General features: G+C 43.3%; 1 protein-coding gene across 3 annotated transcripts in view; it reads left to right on the top strand.

Annotated features, from left to right (window-relative positions):
- VPS13A (vacuolar protein sorting 13 homolog A) overlaps nucleotides 1-18,987 on the top strand; it is a 745,426-nt gene that overhangs the window by 79,888 nt on the left and 646,551 nt on the right. For all 3 annotated transcript variants that reach the window (XM_029616432.1, XM_029616443.1, XM_029616452.1), the window contains exons 2-5: nucleotides 3,452-3,495; nucleotides 6,660-6,702; nucleotides 11,865-11,960; nucleotides 12,299-12,400. In XM_029616432.1, the coding sequence (XP_029472292.1) occupies nucleotides 3,452-3,495; nucleotides 6,660-6,702; nucleotides 11,865-11,960; nucleotides 12,299-12,400 (285 nt within the window). The remainder of the gene's footprint in view (nucleotides 1-3,451; nucleotides 3,496-6,659; nucleotides 6,703-11,864; nucleotides 11,961-12,298; nucleotides 12,401-18,987) is intronic.

Consider the following 18,987-nt stretch of genomic DNA (forward strand, 5'->3'; position numbering starts at 1 on the left):
ATAGGCCTCTTATTTGTGAAAAGTGAATTTTGTGCTTGCAGATTTATCCTTTTATTTTATTGGTTTGATTCTCAAACAGAATATTAACAAAAAAAAAGAGAGGAAATATAGAAAACTCAATTGGAAAAGCATAGAGTTTTTTTTTTTAAAGCATGAATTGTGAATTCTATTGTTATAGAACGAATAGTAGCTTTCCAAGATTTACAGTTTAGGTTTTGCAGTTTTTATTCCAGTTTTAAAAGAATGAATTTTTGCAGTCTGATAAATGACATTCCTCGATTTTAAGTCAGGTGTGGTGGTACAATAAATGAAAGCATCTTTTGGGATGATTTTTGTTTTGATGGATTTCATACTTTTCTTTGAAGGCAAGCAGTGTGTGTATATATGTATGTGTGTATTAGATATCTAGATATAGAGAGAAGGGTTACCTATGTTGTAGTAAGATAAAGTTATCTTAATTTTTCTGTGAATTTGTACAGTGTTCCTGTTTCGTATATTGCTCATCAATTAGGAACACTGGGGCAGATTTTTAAAGGCCTGCGCGCGTAAATCCGGCTGGATTTACGCGCGCAGGGGGATTACGCGCGCTGAGCCTATGTCCTGGGGCTTCGAAAAGGGGGTGGGGCGCCGGTCCAGGGGCGGGACCGAGGCCTCGGGCACGGCAGCCATGCCGGGGGATTGCACGCTGGCAGCCGGCAGGCGTAAAGAAGAGAACAAAGGTAGGGGGGGGGGATTTAGGTAGGGCTGGGGGGCGGGTTAGATAGGGGAAGGTGGGGGGGGGGGGGGGGGTGGAAGGAAAGTTCCCTCAGAGAACAGGGAAAGCCATCAGGGCTCCCCTAGGGCTCGGCGCACGCATGTTATAAAATCTGGCGTAGATACTAAAATCTGGCCCACTGTGTATAACTGCTGTCTGTGTGTGTGTGTGTGTGTGTGTGTGTGTGTGTATACATGTATGTATGTGATGTTATCCTGTTCATGCTAACACACCTTTCCAGGAAGTTCTTAGAGATTTTTCTGGTCATGTGCAGTAGTTCTCGTACTCTAGCATGTACATAAGATGCTTCAGTTTTCGTGGTGAGCATGACATGCTTTTCCTTAAACTGTAGCTCTTTTCACTGTGATTAATTTAGCTTTAGAGAGTTAGCTTTGATTGCTTTGGGTTTTTGGGTCCATGTTTTGGCATTTTTCTCTCCCCCCCCCCCTCCCCCCCATTCTGAGGGAGAAAAACCTTAGTGAATCGGACTCTTACTGGGCCTTTAAGATCACATTTTAGCAACATTAGCTTGCTGAATACGTCAGTGCAGCTATAATGCTTATAGAACAATTGCTGGAGCATTACTCCACTTGGGTGGATGTTGCTTTAGCTGTTGTTTTCAGATTTTGAATCAAAATACCCTAATTTATAAATTTGTTTCAACACAAATTAATTGTAATCTGTGATACCCCAAATTTGACTTGCCAAACCAAATGTTCTCAGAACATGTGCTCAAAATTGCTGACCCAGCCTGCTTGTTGCCAGTCTAATTTCTTATCCATTCTATAATAATGCACCCATTTATGGTCAAATATGCACTCGCCTGACATTCCATTAGAATTATCCTTGAATAAAGTATTACCATATTTTTCGCTCCATAAGAAGCACCTAGGATTCAGAGAGGGAAAATTAAAAAAAAAAAAAAAAAAATGGTTTGCTAAACCGGCTCTGTTCCCGGGCGTCTGTGCGTCTTATGGAGCAAATTAGGGGAGTGCATAAAATTTTTTTTTGTCTCCATTTCGTTTTCGGGTCTGGGGAGGGCCATTTCGGTCCACTCCCCTGATCATAAAACTTTTATCATTCTCTTTCTGTGAGGGGGAAAACCCCCCAAACACCCCCCCCTCCCAAGACTTGCCAAAAGTCCCTGGTGGTCCAGCGGGGATCCGGGAGCGATCTCCTGCACTTGGGCCGTCGGCTCTTTGCCCTTACTATGTCACAGGGGGTAGCCCCTGTGACATAGTAAGGGCAAAGAGCCGTCGGCGCCATTTTGATTACTGGCAGCCGACGGCCCAAGTGCAGGAGATCGCTCCCGGATCCCCGCTGGACCACCAGGGACTTTTGGCAGGTCTTGTGGGGGTCAGGAGGGTGGGGGGCTGTAGGTTTTTTTTTTTTTTTTTTAAATCACTCCATAAGATGCACAGACATCGGGGGGGGGGGGGGGGGGGAAGTGCATTTTATGGAGCGAAAATTACGGTAATTATCTGTTTCTTTCATTTGCTTTTTCAGTCCATTGAGATTGTTTTCACTGGGGTGTTGTGTGTTTGAAAACATTGATGCTCCTTTTACAACTATTAGTGCTTGCGGGAGCAATGTAACACTGCTTTTTGTAGTTATTTAAGATCCAGTCCTAACTGGTACCCTTTCTAGTTCAACATAGCAAGCTCGTATGTCAGCTGGGTTGAAATGATTCCTATTGATCTATAATACAAAATACTAATATACAGTGCATATAGATATTTTAAAAAAGACCTCTTTTCAATAGTGTTTTTCTGTAATGAGGGAGTTTTCTTGTGAATGATGTCTGTACATTGCTAGCCTCTACTTCTGTTGGGGAGCTGTAAGATGATCGAGAGAGGCTCAGGAGAGGCCTGGAAAGAAGGAAGGAACTTGTTTAAAATGTTCTTATAAGATTAATGCTTCATTTTCTTTCTATAAGCTTTGTTCTTATGACTGGTGCAGGTGCAAGTGTAAGTGTGTTATAATCTTAGTAGGAAAATATTTGGCCAGTTATTCGCCAACTTGACTTCGTTTAGTTGTGAACAACCCTGTAAACAGAGAATGATATTCTTGAATTATAATCATGACTGCGGTTGGACGTGACGGTGGTTGCCTTGCTATGGTTCTTGCCATGGAGTAGTGGTTAGAGCAGCTGAGTGAGAACCAGGGTTCAAATTCTGCTGCTGATCCTTGTGACCTTGGGCATATTGTTTCATCCTTCATTGTCCTGTCAATGCAAAATGGGAGAAAACATTTAGTAAATAGGCCCCTTAAACTGTAAGCCCTCTTGGTAAGGAAATACCTACTGTAGCTGAATGTAATTCACTTTATGCTACCAATGAAAAATCTGTGAGCTAAATCGAAAATAAATTTACACTTTGTCTGGGCAGTGCCATAGCAGAAGTGTGCAAGATCCTGCTCTCTGGGATAGAACCAGCCGGATACTGAGACAGTAGATGCTCGGGCCCCATCGCAGCCCTGTCCCTTCCTTTTGCACTCAGTCCTGCTGCAGCTCCTATTTTGGACAGTAGTTTCTGCACACCTCTGCCAAGGTGCCGATCAGCTTGGGTGGAAGGAGGCAAGAGTGGAAGTTCAGGGGGTGTGACAAGTTTTCTTGTAATTATTGAGGGCTGGCTATAAGTTGGTTGCTTAGGAATTTCAGGAGCCAATTTTAAAATATCTTTACAATCTTTCTTTCAGGAGCTGTAGCATTGAAGAAGCTTGAAATTAAAGAAAATGCATTGGTAAGTTATGAACAGGCAAATAAGACAAGTATATAATCTTGCAGGTCCCTTTTCCCTCTCAGTAAACTGCCTGGTGCCTAAATTAATGGTTAACGAATATTAAAGTCAAGAAGTCAGGGTTAAATTAGCTTTTTAGTGAAAACAGAAATATTTTAAATAATTCACGTAATTGCAAACTGAGGTCCTTATATAATAAGGTGTGTCCTTTTTCATGAAAAAAAAATCTATTCCACAAACAATTTTAAACTGTCTGTGTAAGGAGGTGGGGGGGGGGGGGTGCCAGGCTGTAAGATTCACCTAGGATGCCTAATACCCTTGCACCAGCCTTGTATCTCCTCCATCTTGGACAAGAGAAGTTCCAATTTCCCTTTTCTGTATACGGGTCTTAAGGAGGCTGAGTTTCCATGAGCTGGGTGGGGATGGCTATTCTGGAGATATGACTAAAATTTATCTGGTTAATATCAGTGTTCAGCACTACCCAGATAAACTTAGCTGATAAGTCTGGTCAGAAAAATTATCCTAAAGTTACCTGGATATATTCAGTGGCAGACTTGTCCAACTAAGTGTTGATGGATATCTGGGTAAAGATACCTAGGTGACATTTCTGCTCACTGGCCATGGAATATCATCACCTTTGTAGACAAGTTACTGTCTGTAAATTAATCTATTTTATTGCATCACATTTTGACAGATTCTTGTTAGCGGTTCTGAGAGGAGGGCTGTCAGTTTCAAACTCGTATGCTTTTTGAACAGCATGCAATCTGGGTATTTGAATCCCATGTTAACATGTCAGGCTGAGGGAGTGACCGATGTTACTAAAGAAATTCATACTAAGGGAGAATGTCTTGCTAAGGGAGATGCAAGACCAAATATTTCACAAGAGTATATGCATGCAGTTAGGACTTTCAAATCAAATAAGTAGGGGTCTGTTATACATGATTTGTAGTCATGTGAAATAATAGCTGATTTTTGGGTTATACAGGATATCAATAGTTTAGCCAGAAAGCCTTTCAAGTGGTATTTTTTGATCAGTTTGTCTATAGGTACTATAGATGGAAATATTATATTGTTCCAGTGGAAAGATGTGTATTGTTAATCTGGTTTCTTAAATAAGCATTCTAGGCAGTCTTTTTTTTTTAATTAAACAAAAAGTTTTTATTAGCAAGAGGAGTAAAGGAACAACTACAGAATCTTACTAAACATACATACAAGATTCTGAAGGGACTGGGATCAGATCTCTGCTAGCTGCCTGCAAAGTAGCAAACAAAAGATACCAGCCACTGATCATCTGCTTTAGTCACACCTTTATACCTTTTCCTATCTTGAACACACCAGCATTTCCTCTTTGACCATATATGGTATTTCCTCTGTCTTTCCTGTGTCCATCACAGTGCTTGATATCTATGTGTTACTTGGCATATGCATATCTTAACAAAGGAAGTCTCCTGATTGTTCAGAGTCTGAGGTTCAATACCCAACCCGTCAGCATTAGGAACAGAGAAACAATACGCAGCTTATTATTCCTCAGTATACTGTATTTATTTATTTTTATGTACGGACATTCGATCTGACACATCACATCTGTATTTTCCCTGTCCCCAGAGGGCTTACAATCTAAGGGCCTCCTTTTCTAAAGTATTACAGCGTAAGCCTGCGATAGCCTTGGTAAATAAGGCCCTAAGTTTGTACCTGAGGCAATGGAGGGTAAAGTGACTTGCCCAAGGTCACAAGGAACGACAGCGGGACTCGAACCCTAGATTGATGCATCTTGCTAGATAGAACTTTATGGAGGATTCATATGCATTGAATGTTTACAGAGAAATGTTTATCTGCCAAAATGAAGAATCCTACAAAGGAGGTTAGATTGTAAGCTCTTATTCTCTTTTCCAAAGAAAGTTAAGGATACATTTACCCAGAGAACTAATTTGAATATGCTGAACTGGTTATACAAAAAGAATAATCCGGGGAGGACAGAATTGTCAGGCTGGAAGGTCTATTCTTTTTGATTTTTTTTTTTAATTGTGTGCAACCACGCATGGAATATTGTGCAGTATTCTTTTCTGTTCAGTTTATTGGCATTTGGGCACCAGATTTTGTGATGTCCTCACATGTGGTTCCGCTTCATGTGTTTATTGCCAAATCAGTAAAAACATTCAACATAGATACAGACTCCCTACTCAATAGCAATTGTGGTCATTTTTCATTATCTTTATTTTGTGATGTCTGCCTTGAAAAATAAGGCACCTAAATTGGATTTCTCCAAATAAAATTATATACTTTTAGTGTCAATATTTTATTTATTTATTTGTTGTGTTTTGTATACTGTCATTCGGTTTAGCCATCATATTGTTACTTTTATTTTCTTTTTTGTTCTTGTTGTTTGATGAATACGGTCCTTAGCTAGAGATTCCCACTTGTAAGGATAATACATCCAGTTTGTTGATGTTTTTTTGAGGACAGCAGGTTAATCAGCCACACAAGCCCCTTATGGAATTGGCTATGTTTATAGGTCTGAGGGAGGTCGGGCGAGGTGGGAAATCGTACACATGCCTAAGCAAATCTGGGAAGGCTTTTTCAGAATTCTCTGATAGACCATCTTATTGGTGTCGTTGAATAACCTCGCCCATGTGTGTGGCTGATTTATTCTGCTGTCTTTGAAGAACACTTATTAAAGAAGTTTGCAACTTTGCTTTCCTGGATATAGCAGATAACACTGAAGCATGCTTTAATATTGTATTTTTATGATGGAAACTTATAGATTGTATTCATGGTAAATGTAAGTTAAAAAAATATTTTAATACTATAGTAGGGTGGTAAATTTTGATTTTAATTCCCTTTGGAATGCAGTAGTAGTAAAAAGTGGAACATATTGCTTTCTTTGCTTCTCCAACATCTGTTTGTTGCTCTGCATTTCAAAGAACATTCTCATCTCCCCCCCCCCCCCACCCCTATCCAACAAAAGATCAAAATTAAAAATGTTTCACTTAATAATTTTTAAAGTTTAATTTGTTTTGGTTTGTAATGTAATGAAATAAATGTTATAGAAAATGAATGTATAAAGATGCAAGTTAATCCATTCACCCTTTACCTTGTCATCTTTTCCAAAAGCTTTACATAAAAATATGGAGTGGTGACTAAAATAGGTTCAAATGCTTTCTTTGCAGAGTCAGCTGGATGTGCCATTTAAAGTTAAAGCAGGTCATATAGGTGAGTTGTAATTCTGAAGTTTTTTGTCAAGCTGTAGTGACTTGGTAAAGGGTTCCAATACGCAGACATTCTGTTAAGTCCACTGCTGGTGTTCCTTGTTCCTTCTCTTTGTACTAGTAAACAAACACATTAAAAATGAAGGGAGAGAAGACCTTGTTCTCTTGATCTCTACCTGGAGCAATCTTCCCATGACCCCTTTGCCCCTGCCCGCTCCTTAAATGGCAACACTATTTTAGTCTGCTTCCCCCAGCTGACCCATAACTTCCCTTTACCTCTGAGCGAGCAGTACTCGGGGAAGGAGTACTTTTGTTCTGCCAGCAGTGATATGCAAGGGAGCGGCGTTATCTTTGATATCAATGACCACTGTGTGTGTGTTGCACATCAGTCCAGCTGAAATACACAGATACCACACACTGACCCTAAACTGCATGTTATGTTAGATGTTACTGGCAACATTAGGTCCTGGGGCAGCAATGTCAAACTGCAATCCTGGAGAGCCACAAACCTCGAGTTTTCAGAATATCCCTCATGAATATACATGAGAAATTTGCATATAACAGAGGCAGTGTATGCAAATACATCTTATGAATATTCATTCAGGATATCCTGAATACTTGACTGGGTTGTGACTCTTCAGAATTGCCCTTGAAGGCTTGTAAGCTCCTGCATGTTGAATATTGATTATAAATGCAAAAATCAAGCCATTTCTGGTGTATGAAAAATTGGCCAGTATGTATTGTATCCCCATAAAAAGAGGTAGCAGCAAAAAGGAGTAATCAAACAGTACAGACAAAACACCAAGGTGTTCTCCCTTAGATTTAAAAACATTTTTAGGGAGAACACCTTGGTGTGTTTTGTCTGTACTATATTATAACCCCAACATAGTTGATGTATGAAATCCTGGAGGAAAATTCCTGTGCAACTTGAAATGTAAATGGTAGCTGTGCTGGGATGATAATGCTTTTGATTTATGTATTTGTTTTGTATTAGGTCTGCTACAGTGATCTTGTGAGCGGCCTTCAGATAAGGCTGCTGGATACACTTCTCTGCAGCTTGTACTAGGTGGCTAATAAGTGAAGTGGCTCCTTTGTGCCTGCTTAAGGCAATGAGCTCTGTTCAAGGCTGACACACATTGAGGCCAATGATGCTCTTTCTCTCATCAGCCTAGCAAACAATGAGGTTAAAGTCATTGCTTCACAGGGTTGTATGTCCAGGAATAATAGAATGCTAGGTTACCAAATAAAATCTAATGTGAAAGACCTGAAACTAACCAGTTCATTAAAAAAAATGGTAAAATAGCATGTATCCAAGTAAACCTTTTTATCTTCATCCATTCATAAAATTATTTTTTATGACTTGATAGTTTCTTCCTGTTCCTTTGGGCTTCCATCTCTGTCTGAATCTTCCTTTTGTTGATTATAGCGCTATGAACCTTCATTCGCAGCAATATGAGTTTTATACCCTTCCTATCAACGCGGCTCCTCCATTGTAGCGACAGTCCACAGCCAGAGGCCTCAAACTGCTGCTCCATCCAGAACTCAGCTAACATAGACCCCACGCCTGGCCTCTTAAAGTCATGACTGAGACTTTCCTCATTTCACCCAGGGCTCTGAAAGATGACTATGCAGCATTCCCAGCTCTGGCTGGCTCAGGAAGCAGAATCCTGGCTTTGGGAATCCAACACATCTCCAGGATAGCACTACCAAAGCCACTACAGATCCTCTGTAGAATTTTTTTTTTCTTTTTTTTTTAATTTGTATGTGTGACTTACACAACATTCTTGTGCCCCTCGCTGTTTATTTTCATTAATGAAAACATACCTTTCAGAGTACAAATGAGATACACAGGTAGCCAATCTGAAGCAGATCCTCTCAGATTATTTTGGAACGGCTAGTTCTGTTAAAACCTGAGCATTGCAGTGAATGATTGGTTATCTAGATTTAGTAGCATTATTAATATTATATTTTACTTTCAGATACACAAACATTTGTTGGTGCATATCTCATTCAACCTTGCAGCTATTCTTTACATCAGTGGTTCTCAACCTTTTTTCTGTCGGGACACACCTGATAGATGGTCCTCACATGCGAGACACACTGAACACATGAGAGTCACAGGGCTAACCCCACCCCCTCACCCGATACTCAGTAATGGGTATAAAGCAGAACTAGAACATTCCCCGTTCGACTCACCATACAAAAAAAATATTCTGGAGTTATCTCAATAACAGCAACTCAAACTCCCTCTACTACCAGGTGCAATAGCCCTACTTATAAAAAGGCAGCAGTTCACCACTAATGCATGTCCAATTGAGAAAACACAACAAATAAAATGAGGTATTTTATATGCCTATATTCTAGTTAAATATCTCACCTCAGTCATACACACAAGATTGAACATTACCAAGAACAGAAAGACCACAAATTACAAATATGGAGACAAACTGGAATGAAAGCCACCTTTACTTACCCTCTCCAGCAGTTTTCCTACTCCTTTCCCTTGTAGCCCGCAGCAGTAGCTGGTTGTGGTCCTCTTCCTTAGGTCTCTCTCGTGCTCTCTCTCTCTCTCTCTATCATTTACATGAAGGAAACAGAGTAGGTGTTAGTCCTCATTTTGTGATACCCATCACTCTTGTATTCTTAATATATGCTCTCCGTGGGTACGTATTTTACTGTTGAACTATTGTTGAGTTATCTCTTCAAGGTGGTCAGAAGTTTGGAACCAGATTCAAGAGTTTCAGATGTGCAAGTTGGAGTATGAGAAAAGCATGTCCCTCACTACATAGTTTTCTTGCAAATGTAGCAACCAGTTAATAGTCTATGAATGTCTCTGATTTAAAATTTGTTACTTCTGGTACTATAAACTGTCTTATTGACTTAATAGTAAGAGAGGTTCTAGGGAGATTACATAGATACTGGGCAGAAACAGAAGCATAGCACCTGCCTGATGCAGGACTGAATAGAAAAGGAAAAATGCTCTAAAATTTAAAAATGAAATGCAGAAAAAGTTTGGAAGTAAAGAATGTTTTAGCAGTGGTTTTTGGATGTCTTTCTAAGGTACTTCTGTTTTAAAATCCCCAATAAGAGCAATACTTAAAGCTTCATGCTTTCTCCACACTGTAATATTTGAAAAGTACTTGCAGCAATCATTATTACGCACTATTCAGAATTTCTTTAGAATGTTCAGTTTGAAACTTCTGAAGCTGCTTCTCCTGAGCTGCTGGGTAATGTATGCACGCTCAGAACAGTGTGGATGTAGAGTAGGGGGCATGAAGGGTCAAGGTACCAGATCTCAGTCCCACTTCTGATAGAGCTGGTAGTGCAAAGAAGCAGGAAGAAATTGCTGGGTCAAAGGAGGACAGTATTAAGTACACCAATAATGCAAGACACGGGCGATCATATTATTCCACTGCTATAGTCTTCTCGGCTTTCTGTATTGCGAGTTCATTTCTGCTCTACCTGATTAATTCAACTCTATGGGAGAAACAAAAAAGATATGGACAGCCGGCTACGCAGGACGCTCTCAAAATCAGAGATGTTAATTGACAATAGCTTCCTGTGTGAAAAAATAAATAAAAAAACAAATCTGCTTTGAAGCACAATTACAGAGAGGACAATGTTCAAAAGGGTTTCTCCGGCTAACTCCTGAAGTGCCGCTGAATATCTGGGTAATTTTATCCTGGTAACTTCTCTGCTTGCCAGCTTACTGAATATATTAAAAAGCAGTTGTCCCAGAACAGATCCCTGGGGAACTCCACTATTCACCTTTCTCCATTGGGAAAATTTACCAAATAACCTTACTCTGTTTTCTATCTTTTAACCAGTTGGCAATCCACAATTGCCCCCTATTCCATGATTTTTTTTAAATTTCCTAATAAGTCTCTCGTGAGGGACTTTGTCAGATGCTTTTTGGAAATCCAGATACACTATATCAACAGGCTCACTTTTATCTACATGTTTATTTACACCCTCATAAGAACATGCCATACTCAGTCAGACCAAGGTCTATCAAGCCCAGCATCCTGTTTCCAACAGAGGCCAATCCAGGCATCCAAATGGCAGATGAAATTTAATGTGGACAAGTGCAAGGTGTTGCATTATAGGGAAAAATAACCCTTGCTATAGTTACACAATGTTAGGTTCTATATTAGGAGCTACCACCCAAGAAAGAGATCTAGGCGTTACAGTGGATAACACATTGAAATCATCAGTTCAGTGTGCTGCGGCAGTCAAAAAAGCAAACAATGTTGGGAACTATTAGGAAGGGAATGGTGAATAAAACGGAAAATGTCATAATGCCTCTGTATCACTCCATGGTGAGACCACACCTTGAATACTGTGTACAATGTTGATTGCTGCATCTCAAAAAAGATATAGTTGCAATGGAGAAACCACTAGGTATGCAGTTCTGGTCACCACATCTCAAAAGAGATATAGCAGAATTAGAAAAGTACAGAGAGGGTGACCAAAATGATAAAGGGGATGAACAATTTCCCAATGACGAAAGGCTAAAGAAGCTAGGACTCTTCAGCTTGGAGAAAACAGCTGAGGGGAGGTATGATAGAGATTTATAAAATAACAAGTAGAATGGAATGAGTAAACGTTAAGCAGTTTAATTTTTTGAAAAGTACAAAGACCAAGGGACAAACATTGAAGCTACTAGGGTAATACATTCAAAACTAAGAGAATATTTTTTTACTCAATGTATAATTAAGTTCTGGAATTTGTTGCCACAGTACATGATGAAAGCTATTAGTGTAGCTGTGTTAAAAAAAAAAAAAAAAAAAAAAAAAAGTTTGGACAAATTCCTGGAGGAAAAGTCCATTAACTATTATTAAAGAAGAGTTGCAGAAATCCACTCATTATTCTTGGGAGAAGCAGCTTGGAATCTAATTACACCTTGGGATCCTACCAGATACTTGTCACCTGGATTGGCCACTGTTGGAAACAGGATACTGAGCTTGGTGGACATTTGGTCTGCCCAGTATGGCAAATCTTATGTTTTTATAAATATCCATCATAGGTATTTTGTTACCGGACAAGCATGGAATTATTATTTCCCAAAGAACTCATCTTGTTGTGTGATTTACATTTCAGGACATATAGGCAATCTTAGACTCTAAAGTATTTGATGGCTTTATTCTTAATTTTTGTTTTATAAAGGTAAACTTGATCTGAAAATCCCATGGAAAAACCTATACACGCAACCTGTTGAAGCTGTTTTGGATGGAGTGTATTTGCTTATAGTGCCTACAGCCAGTAAGTTCATGTTGAAGGAACACTCTTTTTTTTTTTTTTTTTTTTTTAAATTTGTGTTTAAGGTTTGATGTGAAACTTACATTTTTTTTTTCTTCCCATTAGACTTAGATAATTTTAAATACAAGCCTGTTGGTATAACATACCACAGGTTTGATCTGTGAAGAGCACAAATGGGAGAAAACCTTTTTGATAAATCAGTTCCTAAGTATTTATAAGAGAATGTTGCATGAAAATTTAAATTATTCCCACATTGTGTTAAATTAACTTAATCTTTGTAATGAGTGTTCAGGTTTCAGGCTTTTTATTTATTTATTTATTTTTTTGTATTATCTGTGTAGGCATAAAATATGATGCGGAAAAGGAAGATAAACAGCTCCTTGAAGTAAAACAACGAGAACTACAAAGAATAGAAGATGCAAAAAAGAAGGTAGCTGATCAAGGTAATTGATTTGGTTGCAGGCAAATTTTAAATTTTGTAACAAAATGAACAAAGCCTTCTTGTACCTGTGATAAGGTTAAAGTGACTCACTGGGGAATTTGTAACTCAGCAGAATTCAAAGCTCCAAATAATTTTCAGGAGCTGATAACATCAATACAGGTTATGTCAAGGATGGTTGATTCCACAAGTCTTGGTGTATTTCTCCTGTGTAGTAACATGCAAAGTAATGATTTTAAACAAGCAAGGTAAGTAATGTGATAAGGGTCATACCTCCTATGTCAGGAAACTATCCCAGATCTGGAACTGGGCCATTTCTCAGGGAATGGTCCTCAGGACCACTTGTCTGGAAGGAGAGGAGAATGTCTTGGCAGACAGACTGAGTCAGCTCCTGAACTCCCATGAGTACTTCCTAGACAGGGAGGTAGCAACTGGATATTTCACAAGTGGGACACACCCATGATATATTTGCACCTCCTCTGAACAGAAAGGTCCTGAATTTCTGCTCCACAAGGGGGATTCAAGGCAAATTGGCCATAGATGCCTTCACTGCAAATGAAGGGACAGGGTCTTGGGTACATGTGTCCTCCAGTTCTTCTGGTCACAAATACCTTACTGAAACTCGGAAGGGATTGGGGAACTGTGATCTGCATGGCTTCCTTTTGGCTGAGAGAGATTTCGTTTCTGCTCTTATAGGAGATGTCAGTCAGGGGTCCCGGCAGGTTAGGGAATTCTCCCAACTCTCATCACTCAAGATCAAAACTGTTGCACTGTCCCACAGCCTGAATGATCAGCACTCTATCTCCCTACATCTGTCTTCCTCATGGAATCCTTCTTGGAAATCAGAAAACCCTGTGATGTGAAGTGGAGGAAGTTTACATTCTGGTGTGAGGGAAAGATCTTAGATCCATTCTTCTATTCCACAAAAAACTGCTTGAGCATCTTCTACATCTGAGTCTGTCTGAAGACTAACTCACAGGTCAATCCAGTACCGAGCGGTAGGAAGAGCTGCGTTAGTGCCCGGCGCACCCACGGTTGCCGCATGCACAGTGCAGCTCACCTACCGCTTGATCCTGTATGTAAATAGCTTGCTAATGCAAGCTGCGTCTTAGAAGCATCCGTGAAGCGTTAGGCCCGCGCAACCCGTTTTACTGTATAGAGCGCTATAGCGTTCTATACAGTAAAACGGGTTGCGCGGGCCTAACGCTTCACGGACGCGCTGGTATCTGTCATTTCAAATGTCATTTCAAGTGACATTTGAAATGACAGGTACCAGGAAGTGGACAGTTCTCCGACGCTCAGGATTGTCAGCCCTCTCTCCCCTCCTCCCGAAGCAACAAAAGCGAAAAAATCGAAAAAAAAAAAAAAAAGTTGCAAGAGAGAGAGGGGAGAGAGGACGGGCAATCCTAAGCTCGGGATGGCCAGTCCCTCTCCCCTCCTCCCGAGGCAAGGCGCGAAAAGCAGCCTTGCTCCGGGAGGAGGGGAGAGAGGATTGGCAGTGTGAAGCGACCAAGCTACTTACTTTTTTTTGCAGCCCTCTGGAGGAGACGGCCATCAGCAGAAACGGATCGCGGCTCCCCTGCCTCCCGGCGAAGATGGACGCCTGCACGGGGGAAAGCGGCCCCTGTGTGTGCAATTGGCCGCTCAAGACGTGACGTCACGACGTTTGGCGTCACGGCATGTGACGTCACGTCTTGAGCGGCCAATTGCACACACAGGGGCCGCTTTCCCCCGTGCAGGCATCCATCTTTGCTGGGAGGCAGGGGAGGGGAGCCGCGATCCATTTCTGCTGATGGCCGCTTAAGACGTGACATCCATCTTCCTGAGCAGCTGGAGGCAGGAGAGGGGAGCCGCGGTCGTGTTCGCTGATGTCCGGATGGGGGGCTGCAAAAGTAAGTCACTTTATACTGCCAGTCCCCTCCCCCCTCCTCCCGGAGCAAGGCTGCTTTTCGCGCCCTGCTTCGGGAGAAGGGGAGGGAGGACTGGCAATTCCGAAGGTAGGGTTGCCCGTCCTCTCCCCTCTCTCTCTTGCAACTTTTTTTTTCGTTTTTTTTTTGGCTTCGGGATGAGGGGAGAGGACTGGGGCTGCCCCAGGGACCGGCACCCATGGACGCGGCCAGGGCAGGAGAGCGGGGGCTGGGGGAAAGTTTGCCGCCTACCCTTACCCTTGCCTCTAATGCAGGGGTAGGCGGTAAGTTAGCAGGTTAAACGCGGGGCAAAACGTCAGGGTACAATAGCGATAGTCGGGGCACGCGTTACTGGATGGTAGGGAATAGCTATTCTCACAGGACAAGCAGGATGGTAGTCCTCACAAATGGGTGACATCGAGGATGGAGCCCTGTACGGAAAACTTTTCTGTCAAAGTTTCAACAAGCTTTGACTGACACTGGCACACTGGGTGCACTGAGCATGCCCAGCCTGCAATTATCCCTGTGAGCCACAGGTGTCTCCCTCAGTCTTCTTTTTTCCGCTCTGCAGTCAGCATAGCGGTTGGAGCTCTGTGAGGATTTTTTAACTAATTACCTCATGGAAACACTTAACTTTTCACTTCAAAAAACACTTTTCCCTGCACAGGTCTCCCTCCGCGTACGTTTTTACGACGCTCGGTGAGTACTAATTCTTATTTTTCGGTCGGTTCCTGTCACTATCTTAAGGCTGTTAACTGACTGAAGCCTTCCCTTCCCCCATTTTTCAGTTAGCTTTAAACAGCTTGCGAGTATCTCTGTGACACTCTGCTTGCTTATGCTAGTGGGGTAGGGATTTTTTCCTTAACTTTAGGACCTCTGTAGCTTCAAGTCCTTCGTTCCCTGGTACCCTCACGCAGTCGATACCCTATCGCTACACCGGGACCCTCCTAAACCGCCCTGGGCTTTTATATGTCATCAGCGCCCCTCCCCCCACGGTGCCCTGATGCCTTTATCCATGTTTTTTGCTTTTCAGTGCTACCAGGCTTTTTCCTCCTACGCACTGTTTTTTTCCTTGGGCTTCCTCGGTGCCGTCCCTACCCGGATGCATGCCATTGACGCACACGCTGTTAGTCACTGCCATGCATACTCGGGTCGCCGCCACCGCTGCCCGAGACACTTTTAACGATCCCAGGGTCACTTCATCGATGCCACCCCCCCTTTTGGGGATGCCATCGATGCCCCATCCTCCCCACCGATGTCCAGCCCTTTTCCATCGGTGGGCATCGGTGCCACATCGATTCGTCGGTGGGCATCGATGCCGGATGGTCCCCATCGGTGGACATCGGTGCCGGATGGTCCCCATCGATGGACATCGGTGCCGGATGGCTTGTCCGTCGATGGCATTGGTGCCGGATGGCCGTCCGTCGATGGCATCGGTGCCGGGTCCTTTTGCATCGATGGACACCGATGCCCAGGTGTTTCATCCATGGGCATCTATGTTAGAATGCATCCATCGAGGGCAGTCGATGCCAGGCTGCTCCCATCGGTGAAATTCGATGCCCAGGTGGGTCCCATCGGTGGGTATCCATGCCGGCTCGATTCCGTGGATGGGCGTTGATGCCAATGCCAGCCTTATGGCTGGCATCGATGCCCATGCCGATTCCAGGACTGGCGTTGATGCCGGGATGAAATTCATCGACTGGGAGATCCATGCCATCGATTCCATACGTGTCCATATCGATGCCACCGACACACGTGTCTGGGGCACCGATGCCATGTACACTTGGAAATCTGAGTCTGTCCAAATCGATACCGTCAACGTCTGTGGCCCTATAGTTGATGCCCGTGGCCATGCCACAAACGGCATAAATGCCCGCCTCCATGCATCGATGCCCTCGACACCTCCGTTTTCCTTCGGTGTCCTTGACGCCCTATTGATTCGACTTCGACTCAGTCGATGCCGGTATCTTTTTCAATAACGGCAATGTTTTTCGATTATTCGATTCCACATCGTTTCAAAGATACCTATGCCACTGCTGTCGGTGCCCGTCACTGTCATCATTCTCCTGGCCAGTCATCGACGATTTTTCATACCCATTTTGATGATATCCTCGAAGCCCCATAGGTTGCCTTCAATATCGTCAATACCGACATAGCACCGCCACATAATACCCTCGCCTCCTCACATTGCTCCACGCTTTGGGTTCTTTTTTAAGCCCCGTATTAGCTTAAGACACTCCATTGTGTCAGGAGCAGAGCAGGCGTGCTGACAGTTCGTCATCGATCGCCTTCCAGGACGACGAGGGCTTCCATCTCGGCGCTGGGGAAAGACCGGGCCGAGCACCGTGGCACCCATCATCGCCGACATCGTGATCGTCCGCCGCTGACGCCATCCAGCACATCGGTGCCATCCTTCTCCAGGCTGGACAACGCTCGGGCAGAGCGACATCACCACTGCCATCAGCACTGTTCCTACAGTTTTGGCAGTCCTTGGTGATCCAGAACTTCCGGATCCAGGTCCGACAGCTTCTGCATTGGCGTCACGACACATCGAGCCGCTGTGACGAGGGAAGGGAACATGAGTTCCGTTAGGGCTCCTCTGTTCCTGGCGTGCCCCACCGTCAAGTGGTGTGGGACTATGGCCATCTGTTACACTTAGCAGTCTAAACGCCACTCACGCCTGGCCTGTCTCCTCTGTACCTGTGCCACCATACCGGGTTTCAGAGCGAGATGGACGTTTACGTCCCCGGCCTTACCCTCGAGGACTCCGGAGACCGTCGGGGTCAACAATCTTCACCGGCTCGTCTTGCGGCGATCCACGTCGGATGGTAAGTACCCGCTTCGGCGGCATTCCCATAGAGTTGTGTTCTCCCATTCGGACCGTGGTTCGAAAAGTTCTGGGTCATGTGCCTTTTAGAACTGTATTAGTGTCACATATCGCTATGTTAGCTATGTTAGCCACAATATCAGGAGAACCCCTCTATCTTCTTGGGATTGCAGCAGGGCTTCTTCTCTTGTCAGTAACAAGTCCCTGTGCCGACCAATGCTCTGACTCTTGGTTCCCTCCCAACCAAGGTCCAGCTGCATTGGCTGATCTGCTAAACATGAGATTCAGCAACCATTGCCCCATGTACAAGTCCACCTTGAGGCCTGGCCACAGGTCTCAGTGTCTCCTTGTACAGCATACAGAAATGTGGGGTACCACTTACCGCTCACACACCTGCAGGAGCCTACATGATATCCTCCATTGGGACACCTCCTGGTCTCCCATCTGGTCAGATATCAGAGCGGCCACCCCACCTTGTACCAAAGTCCCGGTACACTCCCCCAGGCGCTACGAAGTGCAGAGGGGAGAAGGGAGGGGGGTTGGGGAGTTTTAATTGCACTATTCTTTCTTTTAACAGAAAATAGTTACTCTCCGCACATCCTGGACCTAAGAAAATCCAACTTTCTTTAGACGTCACAGGTACAATGGTATCTTTGGTTACCATCACTCCATACTGCAGTAAGTACATTATTTTAATGTTTCTATGTGCTTTATGGTGAGTCAACATTACAACCCCAAGCTCTGCCGCTGGCACCAGCTTCGGTAAGTGAACTGTCTCTTGCATCACTGTTGGTGAATGCTGTTTCTCTGCGGAGTGTAACATCATTCACTTTCCTTGCATAGACTACTGCTAACCACTTTCAGTACATGCAAGGAGCTCTCACTTTTTTCAGGACTCACTATACATTTACTAACTGGGATTACTGTCACTGCCATAAATCCCTTCTGTAACACTTCTGGACACCACAGTCTTAAGACCCTCTTGTCCAGCATGCGCACAGACATTCTGATACATTGTTATATGTCCCTGCGCATATTTTCCATAACCTCAGCCTTTCAACTTTTCATGGTTGGGCTATGGGGTTTCTTCCCACTATGCATTTTTCTCATAATTCAAAACTGCTATGGGTTATATTCAGTGACATTCTATACTCAATGGACCTAAGTGGTTTCATTGCTTTCGTCCCTGATTCTTATCCCAGTTCGAACTAGGACCTAGTCTCCTTCGACTCATGCTCGCAATTCCTTAGGGTTATAAAGTTTCTCCTGAAAGCTGTCAACCCATTATGCATCTATTGCACTCCAGCATAGTTTCTCATAACGTCCTGGACGTTGCACCCATGAGTTATGCCCTTATGCCTTCCAATACTGCTTTTGCAACAATTCTTTGTGCATACAGACAGACAGCATAGGGACAATGTGCTTTCCAACTCATAAGCACGCACAACCTCTTAGCTGCTCTGCTAGACAGCTGCGCAGCTCTACCCTTGGCCCTTGTTCACTTCATGCATCCTTGGGCCACATATCTAAGAGATTTAATGAACGCTCTATCTGACCTTCTCCACGTAGGTTTCTAGCCTCTCGAATGGTCTCAATTACATGTGTACAGGGCAAATCTTTTAACGCTGAGTTTAACTAAACTTTCCTCGGCGTCTGCATCATTCCATACGATGCACAGGTTCTGCTCCCTGCACATGTTTCCTATGCGTTCCCTTAGATGCCTTTTCTTCCATCAAAGGCCTCTTCAATATATCTCTTCTGCTGCCTCTCGTAGCCAGCATTCTTCTAATGTTGAACTGGGATGGGGTTCAGTATTCTTTTCCCCACTCCCTGACTGAGATCAGTATGCTTCCCATA

The sequence above is a fragment of the Rhinatrema bivittatum genome, chromosome 1 (genome assembly GCF_901001135.1).
Source record: "Rhinatrema bivittatum chromosome 1, aRhiBiv1.1, whole genome shotgun sequence".
Taxonomy (NCBI): Eukaryota; Metazoa; Chordata; class Amphibia; order Gymnophiona; family Rhinatrematidae; genus Rhinatrema; species Rhinatrema bivittatum.